Below are 24,721 nucleotides of genomic sequence, written 5' to 3'. Positions count from 1 at the left end.
ACTGGTTTGTGAATAATTAACCTGCTTCTTTATATGGGGCAACATGACCATCTGCCTCAGAAACAGGTATTGTGAGGGAAGATGAACATCTCTGGTGCATTTTTGTTATACTGGTTGAAAGCCTTTTTGCATGCTGACAACAATCAATAAATCAAGTGCTCTGATGTAAAAAAAAAAAAAGAAAGAAAATAAAATCCATTATCTGTGGCAGTCACAGGCCTGTAAAATGCCCGTCCAATCATTTCATTTGGCCCGAATTATTGGGTGACCTACCTGCCTGTCTAACTATGTACCTGCCACCTCTGCGCACTCTTCCCATGCACTCAATGGCATGATTGGGGCGGGACTATCTGACTGTTTGAACAGTTCCTGGCAAGGGGCGTATTCAGAAAGCGGTTTTAAATACAACGTTTTTTTTTGCAAGTGTCACAGACTCCAGTTTTAAGTTAAATACATTTTCATGACTATTTCAGTTGTTTGTAATAATTGGAAATATATTTGAGGCCAAGCAACAATAAGTGTCTATGGCAGCCCTATGAACCATTTTGTTAGGGATTCCTTGAAACTTGAAAACCAATTTGTCCAAACAATGGTTCAAAATAATCTCCAGACCGAGCCACACAGATGAGACTTCACATTTAGATTTTCTCAATTTTGTAAAAGTTGCTGCAATGCAAAATTAATGTTGTCAATGTAAAACAGGAGGTGATGCTGTATATCGGCAACACTTTTTCCTATCGAAAAAATACTTGGTTTACTTCATCACAATCTGAAGGTAGATGCAAAGTTTGGTGACAGCACCACCTATGGGCCAAGATATAAAACATTTGCCTGTAACTTTTGAACCGTATGTACTAAAATAATGAGTTTTTTTTCTATGAAATTTGTGGTTCATGATGTTTTAAACAACACACATTTTTCCAACATCGGCCATATTGGGACACTGCGGGACAGGTACAGGATGGCAACAACAACTGTTCAAGTTACGCCAGGAATGTACAATCCCTCCATCAGTGCTTAGTCTGTCCGTAATAGGCTGAGAGAGGCTGGACTGAGGGCTTGTAGACATGTTGTAAGGCAGGTTCTTACCAGACATCACTGGCAACAACGTCGCCTATGGGCACAAAGCAACTTTCACTGGACCAGACAGGACTGTAAGTCAGTGAAGAGCAAAAAGTGCTCTTCACTGATGAGTCGTGGTTTTGTCTCACCAGGGGTGATGGTCGGACTCGTGTTTATCAATTAAAGAATGAGTATTACTGTGCTCTGTTGCGGGATCGATTTGGAGGTGGAGGATCTGTCATGGTCTGGGACGGTGTGTCACAGCATCATCGGACTGAGCTTGTTGTCATTGCAGTCAATCTCAACACTGTGCGTTACAGAGAAGACATCCTACTTCCACATGTGGTACCCTACCTACAGGCTCATCGTGACATGACCCTCCAGAATGACAATGCCACCAACCACAATACTCGTTCTGTGTGTGATTTCCTGCAAGACAGGAATGTCAGTGTTTGGCCATGGCCAGCGAAGAGACCGGATCTCAATCCCATTGAGCACATCTGGGACCTGTTGGATCAGAAGGTGATGGCTAGGGTCATTCCCCCCCAGAAATGTCCGGGAACTTGCAAGTGCCTTGGTGGAAGAGTGGGATAACATCTCACAGCAAGAACTGGCAAATCTGGTGCAGTCCATGAGGAGGAGATGCACTGCAGTACTTAATGCAGCTGGTGGCCACATCAGATACTGACTGTTTCTTTTGATTTTGACACTTTGTTCAGGGTCACATTATTCCATTTCTGTTCTGTTTCTTTTTTTGCTGAGTTTAGTTCTTTTTGCTAATTCTCCTACAAGAAATGTCTCCAATGATCTTCTGTCCAAGCTGCACAGAAATGACTGAACAGAATTTAGATTTTCATCTTTCATGTGAATGCTGCGCTTGGCTGTGCTGACTCTCAGATTGGTATATCCATTTTGGTGGCTGTCAGACCTGTGGCCTTTTGGTGTGGTTGATAGTGCACAGAAATGTGAAACAGAAAGGTTCAGTACAGGTTTGATTCTGCCCTGGGGCAACTTCAGAAATGTTTGGACTGAAAACTTTACTCCTAAATCTAATCCTAACCCAGCCTTACTCTAACCCCTAACCTTACTCCTAAACAGCAAATGTGAATCTTGTGACAATTTTGCAGAACAACATGTAAATACACAATTAATAATTTGTATTGTAAGTATTTTAATGTTAGTACATACACCTAATATAAAGTGGGAAATTTGGATTACTTTTCCAAGACTTTTAAGATTTTATTAGTTTCCATGTCTTTTCCTGACCTGGAAAAAACAAGTTCAAAAATGAATGATATTTCTAGGACTTCATGACAAAGGAAAACTGTAATTTCAACCAAAGCTAAAGTAGCTAACATTTCATTGTCCCTTCCAAATTAAAAATTATCAGTTTAAATTATAATGTGATGTACAATTACTATAAATTACTCTGTTAATCAATAACGCACATTTTAATGTCTATGCAATATATGCATCATACTAAAGGATGTAAATGCATTATTATGGTACTATACAGATGTTCTTATAGGCCAGGCTTAAAATGCAACACTCAGTTTCATACATTATGTAACAGGGAGAACCTGCTCTATCTCTGTCTACACTAGTGGCTTGAAAATGGTTAAAGGCCCTTGAACTAGACAATGTGACCCATTTCAAACATGGTTCAAAAGGGAGACCTTAATACTTTAGAAGATTGTTACATCAGGTTGTGGGCATGCTTAATTTAAGTTCTTTGCACAAACCATTCCATTCTCCATTTGACTGAAGGCACACCAGCACCGTTGAATTTGTAGTCTAGTCACATTAGACACAAGGCAGAAGAAAAACGTTTATTTTCCCCAGAAAATGTTGCATTTTAGTTGTTAAGCATAATCACTGTGATGCAACTCTCAAACCCATGAGGCACTGAGCGTGTGCTTCCCAGGCTATCTCAGGGGAAAGATAAATCTTTGCACACATAAATCTTTGCACACATAAATAATTAAGTGAAATCAAATTTGTCTTTCTTTATCCAATAAGGTATCCGCAGTGGACATGTGAAATATTAATGGACTTTCATACATAATTAATGCATCTTTAATTATGGTCGACAGTAAGGCCCGTTGGAATTAATGGTGTTTTCACTGTAGACACGCAATTTCAATTGTTCGGGAAGAGTTCAATTGAATCTAATCCTCCTGTCTGTAAGTGACAGCAGACGAATTCTTGGGTGAAGTTTACATTAAGTGCATAATTGCTGCCAGACTGACCCATTCATCATGGTGACATTTTCCATTAGCTGAAGCAATCTGACACCTCCCTGTAGTTTATGTCTTCCTGGCCCCACTCACACTATATTTGGAAGGTCTGTGTTTACACCTTCCTCTGTGAATGTGTCATATCAGTGACTGTACATTCTCTACATGTCCTGTCAGATGGCTTTGTAATACCATTTCATTCTGACAATACATTGTCAGCAGACTAACAGTAAAATGACTGCATTCATGGTTTAGTTTGGAGGTGAGCCCTCTGTTCAGCCTTACTGTTGCACAAACACATATTTCAGCACCAAGGACAGGGGAAACAACAGGACATGGCAGATGGGTGGAGGAAATCACTGCTGATGCCACTTCCTACTTGTCAACTCCAGCTACAAAACAGGCACTGGTGACTCAACTGGCTTAATAACCTAAAGGAAAAAGCATTTCACATTGTTTTCTTTTTAATCTTCTCTGCACACAGTAAGAAAAAGGTAAACTAGAATTACCCCTGCACTACCTATTCACCCAAGGAACATGTCTTTGCAAGCTTTGCTGTCGCCATCAATGATGAAGCACCATCCACTCCACAAAGAATCTGCCTTGCCTTTCACAAAACACATTCTTTTTGAATCCACTTAGTTCACCCAAACAGTTAATTACTTTGCACTCTTCTCCTGTATAGTAAAATAAACATCTCTCTTTCACATTACAAACTGTTCATCTTCATAGTCAAGGCAAGCAGCAGTATTACTTTTGCTTATACTGAGGCTTTTGTACTAAATGTTGTCAATCCGTTTTGATCTAAACTGCTACTATCAATATCACTGTTCTAATATAATATAATATGTATATACAATATACAATATTCGAAGCTAAGTTTCAGCCCCCCCCCATAAGGTTTACATTAGCTTTTACTTAGAAATGAAGATTTTGCAACATACTAAACCATTGTAAGGGAATTAAAAAATGTATGTAATGGCACACAACAGATGCTCAGGTAGGTCATTAACAACCCGAAATATATATATATAAACATACATCAGAATGCACTCTAACTCACTTTGCAAAAAAAGGGTCTGCCAAATGCATTAATGTAATGTAAATGAGTCAAAGGCAGGCTTACATGTGGTAAAAGTTGCAGTATCAGGCTGGCTCCTGCCTTGGTCTTTCAAGGCCACCAGGTTGACAGTGTATTCTTCTCCAGGCCTCAGCCCTGTTTGGTGGAATGATGTGATAGTACTGGGCAGTTGTGCTGTCATCCCTCCATCATTGTCCTTTCAAACACACAAGATACATACACATACAGACATATCACTCTTCACAATACTGAGCACTTTCATACACGCATCAAAGTGCAGGCATGCATGCAGTAACAAACAGTACACATCTCAAATTAACATAGATTGTTTTCAGGAGGCAGTCAACTGTGTACCAAAGAAGCTGCTGGAATGTAGATGCATTTTGCCAGTTGTTTGATGTATTGATTCAAGTCATATTTTCCCCAAATAGCTTAGCATAGCACTTTGTGAGTTTGATGCATTACACCCTGTAAGGCATCACTTGAATGCTCATCTTGAAAGCTTATTTTGGAAATGTAAATGACATCAAGCAATATCAAAGTGTATGGGGGTTTTAGAGGTAAGCTTATGATTTGACTGTTCTAAAAAGCCTCTTTGTGCTCTTTCCTTTTGTTCTCCCCCATCAACTCTATAACCGCTCACTTGTCCCTGCCCTCACATCCATTATGATATTGAGAAAATCAGAATGGCTCTTGCGCTCTTTAGGATTAAATCCACAGAGGGTAGGTCTCCACTTCTAATATGATTTCCCCGGTGGCATGGCAAAGTTGGCTCTCATGCTCAGTACTCTTAGCAGAACCTCTCACCCATGGAAGATTGAAGAGCACCATGACTCCCTCCACCCCCTCTATTTTGTATAAAACTTTTATCCTCCTAAAAGATGCATCTGACTTTGTTTCCAAGGCATTAACTGCTTTCAATTAATTAAAAGTTAGCATACTTATTGTGTATTTAGTTAGCATACTAAAACTGGGCTAAAGCTATGGAGTGAGCCAATAACTAAGACAGTGGGATGAGGGGAGGGATTTTTAGGTACCTCACCCTTCATTATGATTTTTTATTTATTTCTTGATGCATTAAAATTTCTTAGTAACAACATAGCAAGTTAAGGTGGCTGGTTGGAAAAATTCCACATGAATATATATTTACTAAAATATGCCCACCAACAGAAAGAGAATAAGGATAATGTACAGTCAGCCGGTTGTTATCTCACAATAAATGCCGACAAGGCGATCAGGACAGGTCTTGCATCACCCTGAAGGGGTTTATAGTATGATAACAACCAGCTGACTTTACATTATCCTGTTTATTACATGGCTACTAACCAAATAAATAAATGCATGGAAATAAATTATTGATTTGCACAGAAATTTTTTAATTTGAGAAGAAAGAAAAGGCTGAACCACTAAAATCTACCTCTGGTTGGCATCTGAGTTCTGTTGGTTATTACTGGTATTCACTAAAAATGACTGTCAAACCCTTCATTATTCAGCATACGAATTCACCCTTCATTATTCATGCGAGGAAACCAGCTCCTGCTCCGCCTCAACCCGGGCCCAGCTCTCAGCCCCAGCGTCGAGCACTCCGCAGGTGGCGCACGCCCCCTGTCTCACGAACCCCCTCCAGGACCCGGAAGGCTCCCAAGCGTTCCTGAGACAGCCGACCCAGAGCCGAAGACGTTAGCTCCGGAGGTGGTAAGACCGCTCCATCCCCCGGTGGAGGGCCGGGAGGAGAATCCTTTGTTTTTTCATTTGCCACACCCCCTGACGGGGGCTCACCCACATTCTCAATAAAAGAGCTATTTCCTTTGCCTCTGGGTCACCTGGCCTGCAAATGCCGTTTTCACGGCAATGTGCTTTCAGATCACAACAGTCCCGGTACACTGGACGCAGCGATCCCGCCTTCCGCCTGCCCACGACTGTCCCCCGGCCGGCCGGTTCAGATGAGTCCAGAGGACGCCAACATCAGACCTCCTCCTCAGTCAAGAACCCGCCCCCTGCCAGGCGCGCGGAGCAAGGTAAGTGCTTTGAGTCTATTCTCAGCACCTCAGCCTCAGGCCGCAACGAAGCCGCCCGACGCTGCATTAACTGTTCCGCCCCGCTGCGAGGCCCCGCCGGGTACGTCCAAAAATACTCGTCCCTTTGGTGCCCCTAGCGCAGAGCTCGGAAGGGTGGCTTTCGCTTCCCAACGCATCACGCTGGCTGCACCGGACCATTCGACTCGGTTATGCAATTCATTCTCAACTACCTCGACGACTGGCTCATCCTAGCACACTCTCGAGAGTTACTATGCACACACAGAGACCAGGTGCTCCGGCACCTCAGCCGCTTGGGGCTTCAGGTCAACTGGGAAAAGAGCAAGCTCACTCCGGTTCAGAGCATCTCTTTTCTCGGGTTGGAGTTAGACTCAGTCTCAATGACAGCACGCCTCACGAGCGAGCGTGCTCAGTCGGTGCTGGACTGCCTCGCTTCCTTCAAGCCAGGCACAGTGGTCCCTTTAAAAAATTTCCAGAGGCTCCTGGGGCATATGGCGTCCTCCGCGGCGGTCGTGCCGTTGGGGTTGATGCATATGAGACCACTCCAGCACTGGCTCCAGACTCGAGTCCCAAGACAAGCATGGCACCACGGCACGCATCGGGTAAGGATCACCCCCGCCTGCCTCAAAACACTCCGACCCTGGACAGACCTCTGCTTTCTACGGGCAGGAGTACCCCTGCAGCAGGTGTCCCTATGCGTTCTGGTCACAACCGACGCCTCCCGGTCCGGGTGGGGTGCCGTGTGCAGCGGGCACGCAGCAGCGGGCCATTGGAAAGGGGCCCCTCTGCGTTGGCACATCAATTGCCTGGAGTTGTTGACCGTCCTTCTTGCTCTCAGGAAGTTCCTCCCGTTAGTTCGGGACAAACATGTCCTCGTGAGATCGGACAGCACCACGGTGGTGGCGTACATAAATCGCCAAGGCGGCGTACGCTCCCGCCACATGTCACAACTCGCCCGCCGTCTCCTCCTATGGAGCCAGCAGCGACTCAAGTCCCTGGCGGATTCCCCTGAGAAAGGACCTCCTCTCTCAGGGACGGGGCACGCTCTGGCACCCGTGCCCAGACCTCTGGAACCTCCACGTCTGGTCCCTGGACGGGACGCGGAAGAGCTAGCCGGCTTACCGGCGACCGTTGTGAATACAATCAACCAAGCCAGAGCCCCCTCTACCAGGCACCTTTACGCCCTAAAGTGGCGCATGTTCGCAGATTGGTGTTCTTCCTGAGCCGAAGACCCGCAGAGATGCACGATTAGGTCAGTGCTTCTGTTCCTACAGGAGAGGCTGGACAGGAGGCTGTCCCCATCCACCCTCAAGGTGTATGTTGCCGCTCGCCACCATCACGATCCTGTAGACGGCAAGTCTTTGGGTAAGCACGACCTGATCCTCAGGTTCCTGAGAGCGCTCGGAGGTTGAATCCCTCCCGGCCAGGCCTAGTTCCCTCCTGGGATCTCTCGGTAGTCTTGGCAGGACTCCAGAGACCTCCCTTCGAGCCGCTCAAATCAGTTGGACTCAGGGCCCTCTCTCTTAAGACGGCCCTGCTGATCGCGCTCGCCTACATCAAGAGGGTCAGGGACCTGCAAGCGTTCTCTGTCAGTGACACTTGCCTGGAGTTCGGTCCGGCAGATACGTCTGTGATCCTAAGACCACGACCGGGCTATGTGCCCAAGGTTCCTACCACACCATTCCGAGATCAGGTAGTGAACCTGCAAGCGCTGCCCCGGGAGGAGGCAGACCCAGCCCTTTCGTTGCTGTGTCCAGTGCGCGCCCTGTGCATTTACCTGGACCGCACACAGAGCACCAGACGCTCTGAGCAGCTCTTTGTCTGCTTTGGGGGACGGCAGAAAGGGAATGCCATCTCCAAACAGAGGCTCGCCCACTGGGTTGTCGACGCCATCACACTGGCTTATAACACCCAGGCCATGCCCCTACCCTTGCGGGTCCGAGCTCACTCAACAAGGGGTGTTGTGTCCTCGTGGGCACTGGCCAAGGGCACCTCCCTAGCAGACATCTGTAGAGCCACGGGTTGGGCAACACCCAACACCTTCGCGAGGTTTTACAACCTCCGCGTTGAGTCGGTTGCGTCTCGTATTTTGTCAGGTCCGAGCCCGTAGAACTCGGTAACACTTAGACTGACCGGCCGGGTGGATCGCTTGCGCCCAGCGCCCTTTTCCTGACGTCAAGGTAAAGTAGTGCGCCTTCTTCCCAGGGTGCCCCACTCCGAGTTGGGCCCCTGGTCGATTCCTCCCCAGCCCTCCGGGTCCGCGGTTCAGCGGAGGAACTCGCCGACCCAAGCCACTGCGGGTACCCTGATGGCTACCCTGTACTGGTATAGGTGCTCCACAGGTAAGGCCTCCTGCTCGGACTCTCCCTGTGTGTAATTCCACGGTTCTGTCCCTCACGAGCGGACCCCGTGTCTCCCTTAGGCAGTTACAGCTGCCTCGGTCGCCGTGCTGTAGCAACTCCCCCCTTTCGAGGCTGGATCTACCACCGCAACATACTTTCCACACGAGCCCTAAGACGGCCGTGTGACGTGTCTACCACTTTTCCTCCCCAAGAAAAAGGGCAGGTGTGGTCTCCGCGAGGGTCTGGGTAAGACCCCTTCCCTATATACGTGTAAGGGCCCCGGCCGTGATTGCTCTATGCGAGAAACATAGAGAGAAAAGAGGCCCAGCCAGGCTGGCCCGTTCCCATGTTGGCAAACATCGCCTTGTTCCCCTCCCAGGGTAACTAGAAGGACTCCGTTGTTCTTATGGGGCATTGGGGAAGGGTATGTGCAGCCAGGTACAGACGATGCGCTGCACTGGATGAAATCCCTGCCCGCCTCTGTATCGGCGGTTCACGTACATGGTTCAGCACATGGCAAGATTGGAATGGGTCCCCTAGTGTCGCTTCTCCGACACAACATGGAGAGAGCGACAGAAGGGGAACGTTTGGTTACGTATGTAACCTCCGTTCCCCGACGTTGTGTCTTTCCTCCGCCATGTCACTGAACCGAGCCACTGTTCACCATTCCGGACCATTCCGGCTCCTCAGAAAAATCCTGACTAAACTTCCGTATTTGCCCCGCTTAAATACCCGTATGTCTGGGGGCGGGGTATGCAAATACTGACTGCCAACTCCCATTGGCCCTTTTCAATAGGTCAGAGGTGAATATCGGCGCTCAAGTGAGACCCCTAGTGTCGCTTCTCCGACACAACGTGTCGTTCCCTCCCTCGGGGAACGGAGGTTACATACGTAACCAAACGTTAATGTTCACATAAGCCATCAGAATTGGGACAAAATGTGATCTCAGTGATTTCGTTGAATAGCGATGCATCAGTTAATCCATTTTTCCCCCACCACTAATGTACGGAGCCCGCAGAATACACGTAAGAGAAAAAAAGAAAAAACGAGAACCGCTTATCTGCGGCTTTGTAGCCCCTCCCTCATTTTAGAAATCTGAGCCCAGAGATTAGTCCTAAACACAAGATCAACTAATTTAATTGTATATTTTTTACAATTAATTAATGTTAATAATAGTTTTAGATTGCAGGCCAGCAACACTGCAGGTTGTCTTAGCTAAGTGCTTAAAGTGACGGATTCTTTGCAATTAGGTTTGGCATATTTGACAATGGTCTAATGAGAAATGATATGCTTCATAATCTCGCTCAGCAATTATTTTCATAATTTATTTTTATTTTTTTATTATACAGCTGTTACAAGGTATCCTCCCTAAAGATTTCTATAGGGAACATTTAATTAATAAATCATTAATATAAGCTGATAAAATTGAATACTAATATAAAAATAGCTTATATCTGAATTGGTAGCCACAATTATTACTAGACAGGTCAACTCTTTCCCTCATAGAGCACAAGGGCAATGCAGAATTCAGGCTGAGAAGTGATGTTGTTTAGACACTGATGCTCTTCTAATTGAATAAATAAATGTATGGCTCTTACCATCTTGATCTCTCGAACCTGTTTGCCTGGAGATACACCCAATCATCTTCTGGCTGGAGGAACTTCTTTGTGTGTTTTTGAGTGGGATTGGAAAGCTTTAAGTAAACCATAATCCCCACTTTATCAGTTTCCATTACTAGCAGAACAATATGCCTCTCATATGTCAGTTCAGTTTGGTAGATTTGGAACATTTTGTTTACCTTCTCAATAGCTGGTCTTAAAAGTAACACTACAACCAAAAGAAATACCTTAGGGGCTGTGAAGTGTGTTTGTTGTTATTTATAGGGAGAGATGCTTCACATTAATATGAAACGACAGGTATGTTGCACAGGAGACATGCTGCTTTGCATAAAGCGATGTCTCCCACTGCTATTTTCTAATGAGGCACTGAGCACATGCTCTGTATTTTGTTGGCACAGAGGAGCTGGATGTTTTCTTTATTCTGTGAGAGTGCATTGTGTACATGGTGAGAATGTTTTTTCCTTTCTCCAGATGGAACATCTCAAAGGGGATTAGTGAGAACATCCCTGCCTGGATGTTGTATGTTACTGCCGTGATGCACAATAATTTATTTGAACTGCCGGCAGATTAAAATTGATCATGCCGAGAGGCACCTGTCAGACATTGAACCATCTTTGGCTTGAACTTATATCAGATATTGAACCATCTTTGGTCTTCCGAATTCATACAATAACTTTGTGCAAAGTCGTTAATAACTGATAATATGTCCCTCTGATGGGCTGTTATCCATTATGACCAGATATTTCATTAGCGTTCATTAAATGGAAAAATAGTAGCATGAATTTATTTGCCACAAATTTACCTTTTGTGTTCTACAGAAGATATGACATGAGTAAATGAGTAAATTTGGATTTTTAATGGAACTTTCCACTGTATTCAGATACAAACCTTACAATGCAATTATCATATTTTGTTGCCAATATACAATGCGGTTGGTGCCCCAATGCTACGAGAATACAGAATGCCTCTTTGCTGTGATGCCAGGAGCTACAGCAGGGGCAGAATCAATTGAAGTGTGACCTTCTAATGAAAGCCTTACCTTGGGAATGAAGCTTATTTCCCAACCATCAAACAAGTAGTCTAACGGTTGCCACTGAACCTCCACGGATGTCTCCATGATGGATTTGAAGAGTAAACCATCTGGATTCGAGAGATCTAAAAGGTACAGATTGATGCATTATTGGCCTCCTTTCTGTGAGTGTTCAATAAATCAACATTTTCCACAACCTAGACAAATCTTTGCTCTTCTCTTTTCCCTCTGTGAAGAGAGAGTAGTCAAAAGAGTTGATACAGAGAGGTTGAATATGCGGTTTACTTTCAGGTTTTATTTTAGTTTTAATGAATATTACTTCACTTACATATATGCTGTATGTCTACAATCTGTCAATCAAAAACATTTATTGTATAACAAGCAGAGTCAGGAAATTCAAAGCATAAAACTCAAGAAATGTTATTATATCTGTCATGTTGTGGTCTAGTCTTCTTAAGGCATCTTTACACAGCCCAGTTAAAATTCGGTGTAAAGACGCAATGCTGCATAAAAGTCAGGCTAAATTATGCCTGCTCTGACCGATCTCAGCCCCTTGTATCTGTGTATATGGAATACAGCATCAAAGCAGCCATACATTTTGTTGTTGTCATTTCATAATTTTGTTTTAGATTTAAAAGTATAACTCCTTATTCCCATTAATTTCATATTTCTATATTCATAATTATATAATTAAAACATTTCATAACATTGTAATTCCTGCGTAAATGCATTTATGCCTGTTCTGAGCAGCATTAAACAGTATGTATAATTACACCTAAATGCTACTTCAGATGCAGCTTCTATGCCACCTTTGGAGTGTAAAGATGGCTTTAGTGTCAACAATGGTCAGAGCATCCAGAGTGTTTGAAAATAATTTGAAATACAATTGAAATTTCAGCAGTTTAACATCATCTCTGTTGGAATTACAGCAAGTTCTGCTGAATCTATGTGTATAATAACTTATACAGTAGATGGGGCAATACATAAAGTCCCATTGTGAGATTTATTTGAAGTAATCTCCCCATATATTCTTCTTACCTACTGTTGCTGAAAGGAAATCTTCAAGGATTTAATAAAATATTAAACTAGCTATGCGATCTTTTGTATTCATTTTTTCAAAGAATCTCAGACACAAAAATTGCAACCTATCGATCACTGAGACAGTTCTTACATAGAGGTGTTCAAATTATGATGAGTTTTCTACAAACAGCCTATTGAAAGACATCTCTTTGTAGATGTGTCTGCATTGAATGGCTAATTTACAATCCTTTCTCTTTCTTTCTTTCTTTCTTTCTTTCTTTCTTTCTTTCTTTCAAGTAAGATACCTGCCAGATGCCAAATGCAAACAGCTATTGCTTTCTAATTCATTAAATTCTGATTATGAATCACAAAATGACCTGCAAAAATATACAAAACATAAGGATAGTCAGTGGTGCTTTGTAATTGTTTGCAGAAAGCCCAATTGGCTTTTCACAAATAATGGGATATTTTTTATGATGTGTTCTATTTTCTAGGCTTCTATTTTTCTCAAGGCTGACAGGCATTGGCTCTACACGGAATGGCCTGCAGCCTTTTGCCAATCTGGCGCTTCTACCCAGCAGGTGGTCGTTGTCTAATCATATCCTTTTGGCAAATACAGCCAGTTGTTCCTCTTTAGAAGTAACATGAGGTACGTGTGTGTGTAAATGGGACTGTGCAAAGGAGTATCTAGGACTATCACACCTGAGTCATGCTCGAGTAATGACACAACTACAATGAAAATGTCACATCCCAATTCTATGCAAAACTACTCATACATTTTCATGCATAGAGCCTTATCTGACCAGAACACTGATGTTTATTGAATGGCTCTCAGTAAAGGAGTACACTCACAGGTTGAGACCAAGGTGTTCATTGGCGAGCTGATAATGTCATTGATGACCGCATACACATTGATATTGTACTCCAGACCGGGCTTCAACCCTTTGATGGTGGTGTTGGTAATGTTTCCTGGAACTCTGATCTCTAGCTGGACTCCACCAGGGGTTGTAGGGGCAAATGTGATTAGGAAGTCTGTCAGGATCCTAGACCCCTCCCACTCCAGATCAATGGTATGTTCTGAAACCCCTTGGACTCGCAAATTCATAGGAGGTGACACTGTATGTAAAGAAAGGGAAAGAACAGCACATGAATATGAATTGTGTCATTCTGATGAAAAAGCAATCACTCTTAGGGGACACTGTAAATATGGTTAGGGAAATGTCTGTGATGTGCACTGAGGCACATCAGACTGCAAGTATTTAACATTATTTGATCAAAGATGCCTTTTTAAAAAAACTGAATTACTGAATTTGCTTTTCAAATCTGATTTTTAGTACTGACTGCCCACACTCAGAGTTATTTTATCATATCTGTTTGTTCAATTAGTGTATTCCATTGATTCTCAACTGTTGGGTCACGACCTATAAATGGGTTGCAGGTCTGTTCCGATAGGGTTGTGGACAGCAGGTAAAAACAAAGTTAATTGCAAATAACAATAGGGAGAAAAATCATTTATTTGTTGACATCAAACTCCATGTCCAATTAAACTTTGTTATTTTGGCTGTCATTTGGTAGAGGCTAGCCAAATAAAGCAGAAGCCAAAATGGACAAAAAGCTAAACACAAAGCCCTCATCTTCTTAAAACCATTTATTAATCTAGTATATAGGGTCCTATTTTAAGCTTGTAAGTGCTAAGCGCAGAGCAATGCATTACACATGTACATTCATACATTAACGTACATTAGACGTTGGTAGGGTAAATGGACTGTGTGCAATGAATTGGAAGAATATAAATATGGATTTACATTATTTTGCTTGTCCTTGTTAATGGGACACGTTCCTTTTATACGCATGGAAAATTTTGTTGAGGGTATGGATGTAGGCTCCGTTAAATTGCAGAGAATGTTCTAAGAATTATCAATAATTTTCGTCTACTGACACACAAATCGTGACTTCATGGCATGCCACTTTATTGACAATTAACCGTGATTGTATCAGAACACACTTCAATTACACCAGATTGAAAGATTAATTTGATTTGTTGAAACATGAAAAAATAAACCAAAAATATTTCTAAATTCAAATTACACTCAAATAAAAAAAAATATTAAGCTAATTTGAGATGAGCAAGTTCTTCCACGAAACCTATCACCAGTGATCACCGGCAGATGCATGCCGGTTAGAAATCTGTCCGGATTGCTCTGATGTCATGGTGACGTATATCAAAAAATGAGTGAGACGGCCGCCTTTTCCAAATTGTGTGAACTGCAAGCATGGTGGAAAATGAAATGCTGATAACACAGCTTAATGCTCATTGGCTTAAACAACTGTGATGTTTGGTTCTCTTATAAAATGTTAATTTTTATCTCTAATATTATGTTATTATGTGTATAAATTATATATGATATTCTCAACATTCCGACAACAATCATATGTGATTGATATCATATTTCTGAAACATTGAAAATACGTGTCTTTATTAAACTAAAAATGGATGGGAAGACACGTCTTAAGGAGGGAATTAAATAACAGGTTGAGTGTCTTGTTCATCATATATATTTTCATTTAACAGCAATAAAATTTAAATTGCATCCACTTTATTAACAACAAAGCACAGGAACATGAATCACACGATATCTGCCTTTGATATCATAACTGCTTATTTCACTCCTTCCCTTAATTCACCCGCCAACTCTCTTCTAATTTCAAGGTGAGGCGTTTGGCATCTCAAACAAACCTAATATCAAAATAATGAAGTGGTAAACAAAAATCATACCAAATCAAAACATTTTACTCTCTCCTTTGCGCCACTCGATTTACATACAATTCACCCACAGATTGCGCATCTACACCCACAGTAGCGCATCTACACTCACACACACGCCCATTTGAACTTTACGCTGGCACGACAATTAGGATAAGAATTAGAATTAGGGCTCAAAGGAAAATTGGAAAAGACATTGCACACTCAAGGAAATAGAGCCCATAATATTGATAATGTATAATATTTATACATTCCAATGTTTATTTTAAGTGTATTTTGGTTTAGTTTTGTACAATAATTCATTTTGGTACAGATTACCTGTCACCACTTGATGCCAATGTAAAATATCAGAATTTTGCTGCCTGTCTGAAAAAAGCCTGAACAAAGTGAATCCCAGCTAGCATTGTTATGAAAATGGTTGTTTTTATTTAGAGAGTTCATGGAGTTGTAATGCAACTGTTTGAAGTAGTCACCACCTGGTGTTGTGGGACATTGAGGCTCCAACCCTATCTCACAAGATTTTGTCACAATACTATGTGGTGGTAAATTCATTATACAGCTACCAATGACAGACACTTACATTCAGTCCTTGAAGTTCCCGATGTCGTATTTGTTCTAAAACTGTGCTTTGGTTACTTTATATCCTAACCCAAACCCCATCCCTAAATCTAACACTATATTGCAATAACTTACACTACCCAGATCATAAACATAACTATGATATTAATGTTAAAAGCCCTGATGTGTAATACGGAACAAAGTGACACTTCTGGGTTCTGAATGTGTATTCGTGAAGTGTATGTGATTGGTTGATGTATAAATCATACATTTTCATACAAATGAATTCATACAAATTGGTACAAATTTGTCACCTCATAGTATTGTGATGAATTCTCAAATTCTGGTACTTTTATTAAAAACAAGGTTTAAAAATCCCAAACAGACTACCCATGAGACTAAAAATCCAGGTCCCCAGAACACAATAGACTTCCTCCTGATTCTTGGCTCTGAGGAGTAGCAATAAGTGGTCCTAAGGGAACTACTAAAGACTCGAGAAAGCAATTCAGCTCCTTTCACATGAACAGGACAGATTGGCATTTCTTCAGCTCCCCCTCTACCACAGACCCCACAAGAAGAGGAGAAAGTCCCATGGTGCTCACTTAGTGAAATGTATCACTCTAGCATCTGTTCTTTTTCCCCAGATCTATTTAGTTCCTCTTGTTATTTTTTACGACGAGCACCCAGGAAGATGAGAAGATACAGTCTTAAACAAGGGAGCACCAGTCAGTCCGACTGGATGCCTCTGATTTCTTCAAAGAATATCACCTAAAGTCAGTTAGGTACAAACTAGAAAGCTGATGGAAATACAATTCAAGATTTGATAAAAAAAAATTCAAACATTTCCTGTAATGTCTAAATATTATTTATATGTTATATATGTTATGAAAGGTATTAATGTTAATTATATTATCATATTAATTAATATCTTAATAGAAAATACATTTCTTAAGAGTGCTAGCAACTTTCTAATGAGGAAACATGTGGAAACATGAAGAAGCAAAGTGCTTCTAACCCTTTAAAGCATTGTTGCTTTGGAAAAAATATGCTCCTAATTAGTGACAGTTACAAACTTGTGTACATATGTACCAGGGGTCAAGGTCTATTCAGATTTAAATTTGCAAAGAACATAGAACCAGACAAAAACAGGAAACTCTGAAATCTCCAAGCTGTTTAAAACAAAACAACTTTTCCATTCAATTTTCCAATGGGGTTTTATAGTTTTCAGTTTAAAGGGAATAGTTCACCCCAAAATTCTCTCATCACTTACTCACCCTCATGGCATCCCAAATGTGTATGACATTCTTTCTTCTGCTGAACATAAACAAAGATGTTTAGAAGTATATCTCAGCTATGTAGGTCCATCCACACGACAGTCATACACATCTAGGATGGCATGAGGGTGAGTAAATGATGACAGAATTTTCATTTATATGTGAACTATCCCTTTAATATCTGGCTCTGAAAAAGTAATCCTCATGTGTGTTTATTTATTTCTTTTCTGTTATATTCCAAGTACTAATATATATATATATATATATATATATATATATATATATATATATATATATACACCAATCAGCCACAACATTAAAAATACCTGCCTAATATTGTGTAGGTCCCCCCCGTTCTGCCAAAACAGTGCCAACCCGCTTCTCAGAATTCTTCTCACCTCATTAGTACAGTGCAGTCATCTGAGTTACCGTAGACTTTGTCAGTTCAAACCAGTCTGGCCATTCTCTGTTGACCTCTCTCATCAACAAGGCAATTCCATCCACAGAACTGCTGATCAATTGAAGTTTTTTGTTTTTGATTACATTCTGAGCAAATTCTAGAGACTATTGTGTTTGAAAATCCCAGGAGATCGGCAGTTACAGAAATACTCAAACAGTCTATCAGGCACAAAAATCATGCCATGGTCCAAATCACTGAGATCACATTTATCCTCCATTCTGATGATTGATGTGAACATTAACTGAATTTCCTGACCCATATCTGCATAATTTTATCCACTGCACTGCTGCCACATGATTGGCTGATTAGATAATCACATGGATGATTGTCGGTGCCAGAGTATTTCTGTAACTGCTTATCTCCTGGAATTTTCACGCAAAACAGACTCTAGAATTTACTCCAAATGGTGACAAATACCAAAAGAATCCAGTGAGTGGCAGTTCTGCGGATGGAAATGCCTTTTTGATGAGAGAGGTCAACAGAGAATAGCCAGACTGGTTCGAACTGACGAAGTCTACGGTAACTCAGTTATCTCTGATTTTTTTCTTTTACTTTTGCTGCCTCTCTTACTTTATTGTAATTAATGCATTAGTTCTGGATTGTATTTATTAAGTTATTAAACACACAACAATAGATTATGATAAGTAAATATGTAGGTTTATAGTTTAAAGGCATATCCTAGTAAAAGCATGTAAAACTATTTTAAAGTTCATGTTTGTGATTTAAGCCCTGCATAATATATGTTTATTAGAAAAATAATGGAAATTTAATTGTATACTTCTCATCACAGAAAGACATTTCAAATAATATTCCATTAAAAGCTATTTGAATATTCCATAAAAGGAATATTCTCATCACATTCCATTTCCTTGTCTATTTTTTTTTTTTCCATTGCAACCTGTTTGCAAAATACTTTTTTTTTTCTCCTGGTTTCATCAGCGTAATGAAACGAGAAAATTGGATAGAGTAACTGAAAGAAAAGCCATATCCTAATTCATTCCCTTGATAATATGAAGACCTAAGAGAGCAGAGATTCTTCAGAAGCTGTGTAGAGTGTAATAATTGAGCAGCCACTCGCCATATTCCACCACCCCTCACACATACTACCCCACTATTTTCTCCTAATTGCAATGAAATAAGCAATTTTGCCTCCACTCAGTCTTGCAGAAAATGAGAGTGAGAGAACTGCTTTGGTAATATGATTTGCCCTTCCCTCTCCCTCTCATGAGATGACAGTTATCTTCAGTGATGTGGGGTTTTGCCAGCCATTTCTGTGAACCAACTGTGAAGCTGGGTAAGCATGATGGAGAAATTGCTTCGGCCTGGTAAATATGACACATCTTCCCAAGTGAATGTGACTTTTGACAAATGAATGATGTGACACTGTGAGTTGTCACCAGTTTTACAGCTACAACTGAGGAAGTGGGGGGTCTACCATGAAATTTTTTTCATCTGTTGGGTGTGCCTGTAACTGGGAAAATGGTTACTGTTTTTCCCTGTGAACATTTTTATATTAGTCTTGAAGAAAGTATACTAGTCACATATAGAATGTTCCAATACAGTGGCTCATTTATCTGCAATTGGCTTAAACCCTTTGAGAGAAAATATAAGTTAGGAAAATTATGTTCCCGATTTCTCAAACGAGCCTCTATTTTGGCTCAATTTCCTCTTCGATGGATTTTTTTTAAATGCCTGACTGCTTTAAGAACACTGAGTGAGTTAGACAATGAACAATTTCTAGATATCAGTAAATGTGTGCATTCATTGTCTTGGGTAATGGTTAGCTGTGTTGTTCTTTTATACTGTTCTACTGTTAACAGAGAACAAAATACTCCCCATCTATCGACGCAAACCAATCGCGTGGGCGTATAAGGTGCTGAGGTGGCTGCCTTTATTTGGGCCACGGCTTGCACGGCTTTACTGGTGGCTCGGTGGCGTGGAGTTTTTATCCAAGCGCTGGCTCGAGACAGAGTGGGAGCGAGCCGGTTGTAATGAAGTACTGCTCCGTTTTGGCATAAAGGATTGCTGAAGACACCTGCGCATCAAAGAGGGCGGCTTTTCCATGTCAAGCATTTCTGTGAGGGTCAACCAGATTTGACAATCCAAAACCACTAGGTTGTCCATTGACTTGCCAATGGCCTGTTCAGTTATTTTCGTTAAGTCTGTAGCGGTGCAGAGCTCTTTGAATGTCTCTAGATCGTAGCCTTGCCCCTCCATTTGATTGGGGATCTTAGCTTGGAACACTTCAAGCACTGCCATCAAGTGGATTGCTGAACCAACTTGGCCCGTGGCTGAGTATGCTTTTCCAGTCAGGGCAGACTTCAGTCGACACGGTTTGGAAGGATGAACGAGGCATGATTTCCATGCCCTACTACTCACTGGCCTGAGATGTGCCGCTACAGCCTCTTCACAGGGGGTAGTTGGGCATAACCTTTTTATTCCCCGTGGTCCATTTTAGTGAGGAGAGTGGAATAGCTGTGCAAGTGAGCTCAATAGGGTGCATGCCAGGATTTTGTAAGTTCGTTATGAACTTCTGGGAAGAACAGGGCAGATCTGCGGAATACAGTCAATTGACGATATCCGGACTGCATGTACATTCATCAAGGTGAGATTTTTCAGGTTCCTCTGGAGGGGATCTCTCGAGACCAAAATCTTCGACCACCCTTGAAAGGACGCAAAGTATCTCCTTGTCAGTGGTGCGTGCACACTCCTCGCCCTTACTGGGGGAAGGGGTGGCATTGTCCTTGATTGACCACTCACCAGATGCAGCGAGAGACATAACATAATCCGCAGTACATCCACAATGACGCAGTACATGGAGATTGAGATTGATCAGCATCAGCTTAGCTCAGTTGTCAAGTGAACTGAATTATAAGAGAACTGCGTTTACATAAGATTTATCTGATTACTGACCTCATTTTGTGTTCCATGAAAGAAACTAAATAATTTGGATGACATAATAAGGATGAGAAAATTATCACAGAAATTTCATTTTTGGGTTAACTACATTTTAATGTAATTTAATTTTTCATTATTGGTTGCTAGTTGAAGTGTAAACATCAAATGGATCTTCAGTATATTGGACTAAAAGAACCCCAATTCAGAGAGGGGACATTTACATTTTAAGGCCCACCACATGCCACTGAACCATACATGTTGGAACACTGACCTGAAGCACAGTCATCTCCCGTATAGCCCTCTTGACAGGCGCAGAACCCATCCTTGCACACGCCTTTCTGGCTGCAGTTGTTGGCACAGAAGATGAGAGAGCAGTCCTCACCCAGGAAGCCCGGTCGACACAGGCAGGTTCCGTTTACACAGACTCCTTGATCTGAGCAGTCATTCAGGCATCTTCCCTGCGAGCAGTCCTCCCCGGCATAGGCTTCCTCACAAACACACTCACCATCGATACAAAACCCCCTTTCAGAGCAATCACCTGGACAGCGAGGCTCGGAGCAGTTCTCACCACCAAAGTTACGGTCGCATACACACTCGCCTTCGATGCAAATGCCCTGGCCTGAGCAGTTGTCTGGGCAGCGAGGTTCAGAGCAGTTCTTGCCCATCCAGCCTTCTTCACACAAACATCCACAAACCTCCATGTTGAAGGTGCCATGACTGCCACACTGAGGGATGAAGTCCAAGCGACCTAAAGGTGAAAACATATGGTTGACACTGTGAAATATTTTGGTAGTTTTTCCAACATCAAGTTTATATGTTTTTAGATATTGTAAATTGTCACCAATTGTTTTGTCACCTGAAAAACCTTGCTTAAACCAGTTTAAGATAGTTAGGCTGAACTGTTGTAGATGGTGCTTTGGGTATTATCATCTGGTCAGCTTGTCAACCACAAATCAAACAAGTGGAAAACCAGCTTGGGCTGGATGGGAGCCCAGATTAAACCAGCTAAGACCAGCAAATGGCCTTAGACTGGTTTAAGCTGTTTATGTTTTTATTAGATTTTTCTTTTTTCCAGTTTTAAAGCAGCTTTACAGAAAATCATGCATTAACAGAAAATGAAACTGTAATATCTATAATGTCTTAAGGGTCATCATTGTGTAGTTTTATAAAATACGATTATGAATTTAGAAACCCAGTGAGCAAGGTGAAGGCTACTATGGCAAGGAACACAAAACTCCATAAGATGTTGGTAAATGGAGAAAAATAACCTTGGGAGAAACCAGGCTCATGGTGGGGCCAGCTCTCCTCTTGCTAACATCATGAATATGATGCCAATATTACTTTTATATTGTGCAAGTCAAGGTTTAAAATAGTAAGTGTTAAGGGTCAGTGTACAAAACAAAGATTTTGTATGAACTGTAAGCAGCTTTTTCACCATTTTCTTTATCTAGTTTATATCTGGTACTGTGATTTGACAAAATATGTAAAAGTAAAAATAATTCAAAAAATAGGAGGTACAGATCTCCCTGTTCCTAACTTATAATCTTTAAATTTACTCCTGTTGGGGTCCCGATTAGCAACATTTTCAAGGATCCCCAATATATTGCCCATTTAGAAATGGATTTACACAGAACTCAATAAAATGATAAGATAAATTTGGATACACATCCATATACCGTAGAAATAGTAGGAGTTGTAGGGTAGTATGCGATTCCATTTTTAAAAGGCAATTTGTAAATTCATGACTAGACATTTTTGAAAAGAGACCCCAATTAGACCATGTTAATACTGCATATTTAAATGTATCTCTATTCCCATTTTGATACATTTCTGTATTTCAAAGTTCATGGTGGGGGCAGAAAACCCACAGAGCAGTTCCCACATTGTATTTGCAAATAATTAAAACTCAAATGTTTATGGATAGTATATTTGCTGTACAGCCTTTTGCTGTTAAAATGATTGAAAAAATATGCAATTAAAATTTCCCTAGTGTACAGGCTTAAGAGTACATCTTATTTCAAAATTTTGTAATAAAGTTTTGTTAAAAAAAACAGGTTGGACTAAAATTAAACTGAAATAAAAAGATGAATAATAAGAATTCTGAGGCAATAACCTGCAATCTTATTAGCTCTTGCACATTTAGTCTAGTTTGATTCAACAAACCTTTAGCTGCTATCAGACCTGAAATGTTTAGTCTATGAAGGCTTGGGGAGAAGACCTCTGCGGCAGCAGTCCTGTAATTAATCTAGTTCATGATCTAACCTCATTTGTTTAGCTTAATATGACTTTGTCTTTACTACTGCAGTGCTTCAGCTGTTTTTAGCAGTCCTGGAGGGGCTCTACAGCCCAGGTTTGCAGGTGTGAATCCACTCGAGTGCACCTTTGAGACTTTAAACAAGCACAACACTGCCACCGTCCACAGTTCTGTTGTCCCCTTGGGTCAATGCACAAAACAGCTTCTAATACATTTAGCACTGCTGTCACGTTGAAACAGACAGAAGGACCAGGATACAACGCGTAAACACTCTTGTTTTGTCTATCGGGCGCAAATAAAAGCCTCAAGATTGTGATTGAAGAAGATATTTTGGATTAAGCCATTACAGATCAATTTAAAGGTGCAAACAGTATTTTTTTGTTGTTGTTGCGCTGGACAATGTTGCAGTCATCTCGGACTTACCCATGACAGAGCTCTCTCCACAGCAGCTAGAGCTACACTGTGTTCGAAGCAGAGACACCTCCCTCTCCAGCATCTCTATACGGTTAGCCAACTGTTGCATGGTGGCAGCTGCGGGACAAGCACAGGCCTGCTTTGGGATATTGATGCGGTGGGTGAAGGTGACCTGGCTGTCCGAGTCCATAGTCTCTTCAGTGTACTCAGTTGGCATCTTATCACTGCCAGGTGGACCTTTTTTCCCTGGGCCTGGTACTGTGTACAGGTCCACAGAGCACAGGGACTCTAAAGGTACATTGATGTCGTATACATGATTGAAAACCATAGGCTTGGTCTCGTTGTTAGGCAGACCCCCACCATCTGGAGCCTGTCTCCTCACTCGCGCGGTCCTCACTAGTTTGCTGGTTGAGTTAGGAACAGCTTGAACCCCAAAGTAGAGTAGAGCCAGGCTCACCATTAAATCTTGTATCTGCATGGTGCACCTCCACATCACAACTGAGATGCTAGAGCAAGATCATCAACACCTTAAAACAGACCCTCAGATAGGCACTGTGGACAAGAAAATACATATTTTAGTCTTATCAGTCCTGGTGAAAAAGAAAAACAGCTTAAAGGGATAATTCACCCAAAAATGAAAATTCTGTCATCAGTTTCTCACCCTCATGTTGTTTAGGGCTGAGTATTGATACAGATTTCGATTTGATTTCGATTAGATATTGATTCATATGGGAACATTTCAGTTATAATGTCTCTTTTGCTTACATATAAACACACACATTATGAAAGGATCTTGCTGCTATCACTCCATATACTTCCCCACTATATTACACAATCACTGGTGAGTGAAATCTAAACATTTACCAGCCAGTTGCCAAATATATACATTTTAGTCGTATAGTGCAGAATTTGGTTGCAAATGCAAATTATTTCCTCTTACTGTAGTAAATAGAGTGTTGTGCATAGAGTAAAAGATCGACCTTGGGATTTCAGACTCGAGATTGTTCAAATGAAGATCACGATGCATTGGAAAATCTATATTTTTACCCACCCCTAAAGTGGTTCCAGACCTGTATGACTGATTCTTCTGTTTTTCTTTTTGTTTTAAAACACCAAAAGTTATGCTAGTCAGAGTGTTAGCCTAAGTCACCAATTACTTTTACGTCAACATTTTTCCATATAATGAAAGTGAATGGTTACTGAAACTAACATTCTACCTAGCATATAATTTTTTTGTGTGTCATTGAATGAAGTGAAATGAGTTTGGATCAATATGTGAGAGTAACTGATGACATACGTTTTGTTTTTGGCCAAACCGTGCATTTAAACCAGTCTATGGTGTTCAGGCTGACCTGTTTGATTGTTTTTAAAGGAGTTTTGACACTTTTCAACCTGTCAGGCTGGAAAAGCAGTTGGCCGACCAGCTAATCCAGCTTAAACCAGTTAAAACTAGGAAACTATCTTAGGCTGGTTTAAGTTTTGTTTTTGCAGGAAAGGAAATTGCACACAAAACAGAAAGCCACACCTGGTTCAGTACAATTTCTATTGATTCAGTATTTTGTTTTGTTGAAAATGACTTTCTGATCCTTTTCAGAAGATTTCCCTACAGCATTTCAAACATCTGATCAATATGATTAGTGGTCTTAGAGAGCTTTGTTGATACAGTTCATTG

General features: G+C 41.4%; 2 protein-coding genes across 2 annotated transcripts in view; both read right to left on the bottom strand.

The window, feature by feature from the left end:
* LOC127648831 (tenascin-R-like) overlaps positions 1-24,721 on the bottom strand; it is a 206,342-nt gene that overhangs the window by 36,887 nt on the left and 144,734 nt on the right. The window contains exons 4-8 of the mRNA XM_052133605.1: positions 23,059-23,601; positions 20,653-21,129; positions 13,280-13,543; positions 11,417-11,532; positions 4,426-4,576 (exon numbers count right to left, since the gene is read on the bottom strand). Of these exons, the coding sequence (XP_051989565.1) occupies positions 4,426-4,576; positions 11,417-11,532; positions 13,280-13,543; positions 20,653-21,129; positions 23,059-23,542 (1,492 nt within the window). The 5' untranslated portion in view covers positions 23,543-23,601. The remainder of the gene's footprint in view (positions 1-4,425; positions 4,577-11,416; positions 11,533-13,279; positions 13,544-20,652; positions 21,130-23,058; positions 23,602-24,721) is intronic.
* si:ch211-14a17.10 (nuclear factor 7, ovary) overlaps positions 1-24,721 on the bottom strand; it is a 278,448-nt gene that overhangs the window by 171,650 nt on the left and 82,077 nt on the right. The gene's annotated exons all lie outside the window — the stretch shown is intronic.

The sequence above is a fragment of the Xyrauchen texanus genome, chromosome 9 (genome assembly GCF_025860055.1).
Source record: "Xyrauchen texanus isolate HMW12.3.18 chromosome 9, RBS_HiC_50CHRs, whole genome shotgun sequence".
Classification (NCBI taxonomy): Eukaryota; Metazoa; Chordata; class Actinopteri; order Cypriniformes; family Catostomidae; genus Xyrauchen; species Xyrauchen texanus.
The sequence above is the reverse complement of the archived record's forward strand: the minus strand, read 5'-3'. Positions and strand labels throughout refer to the sequence as shown.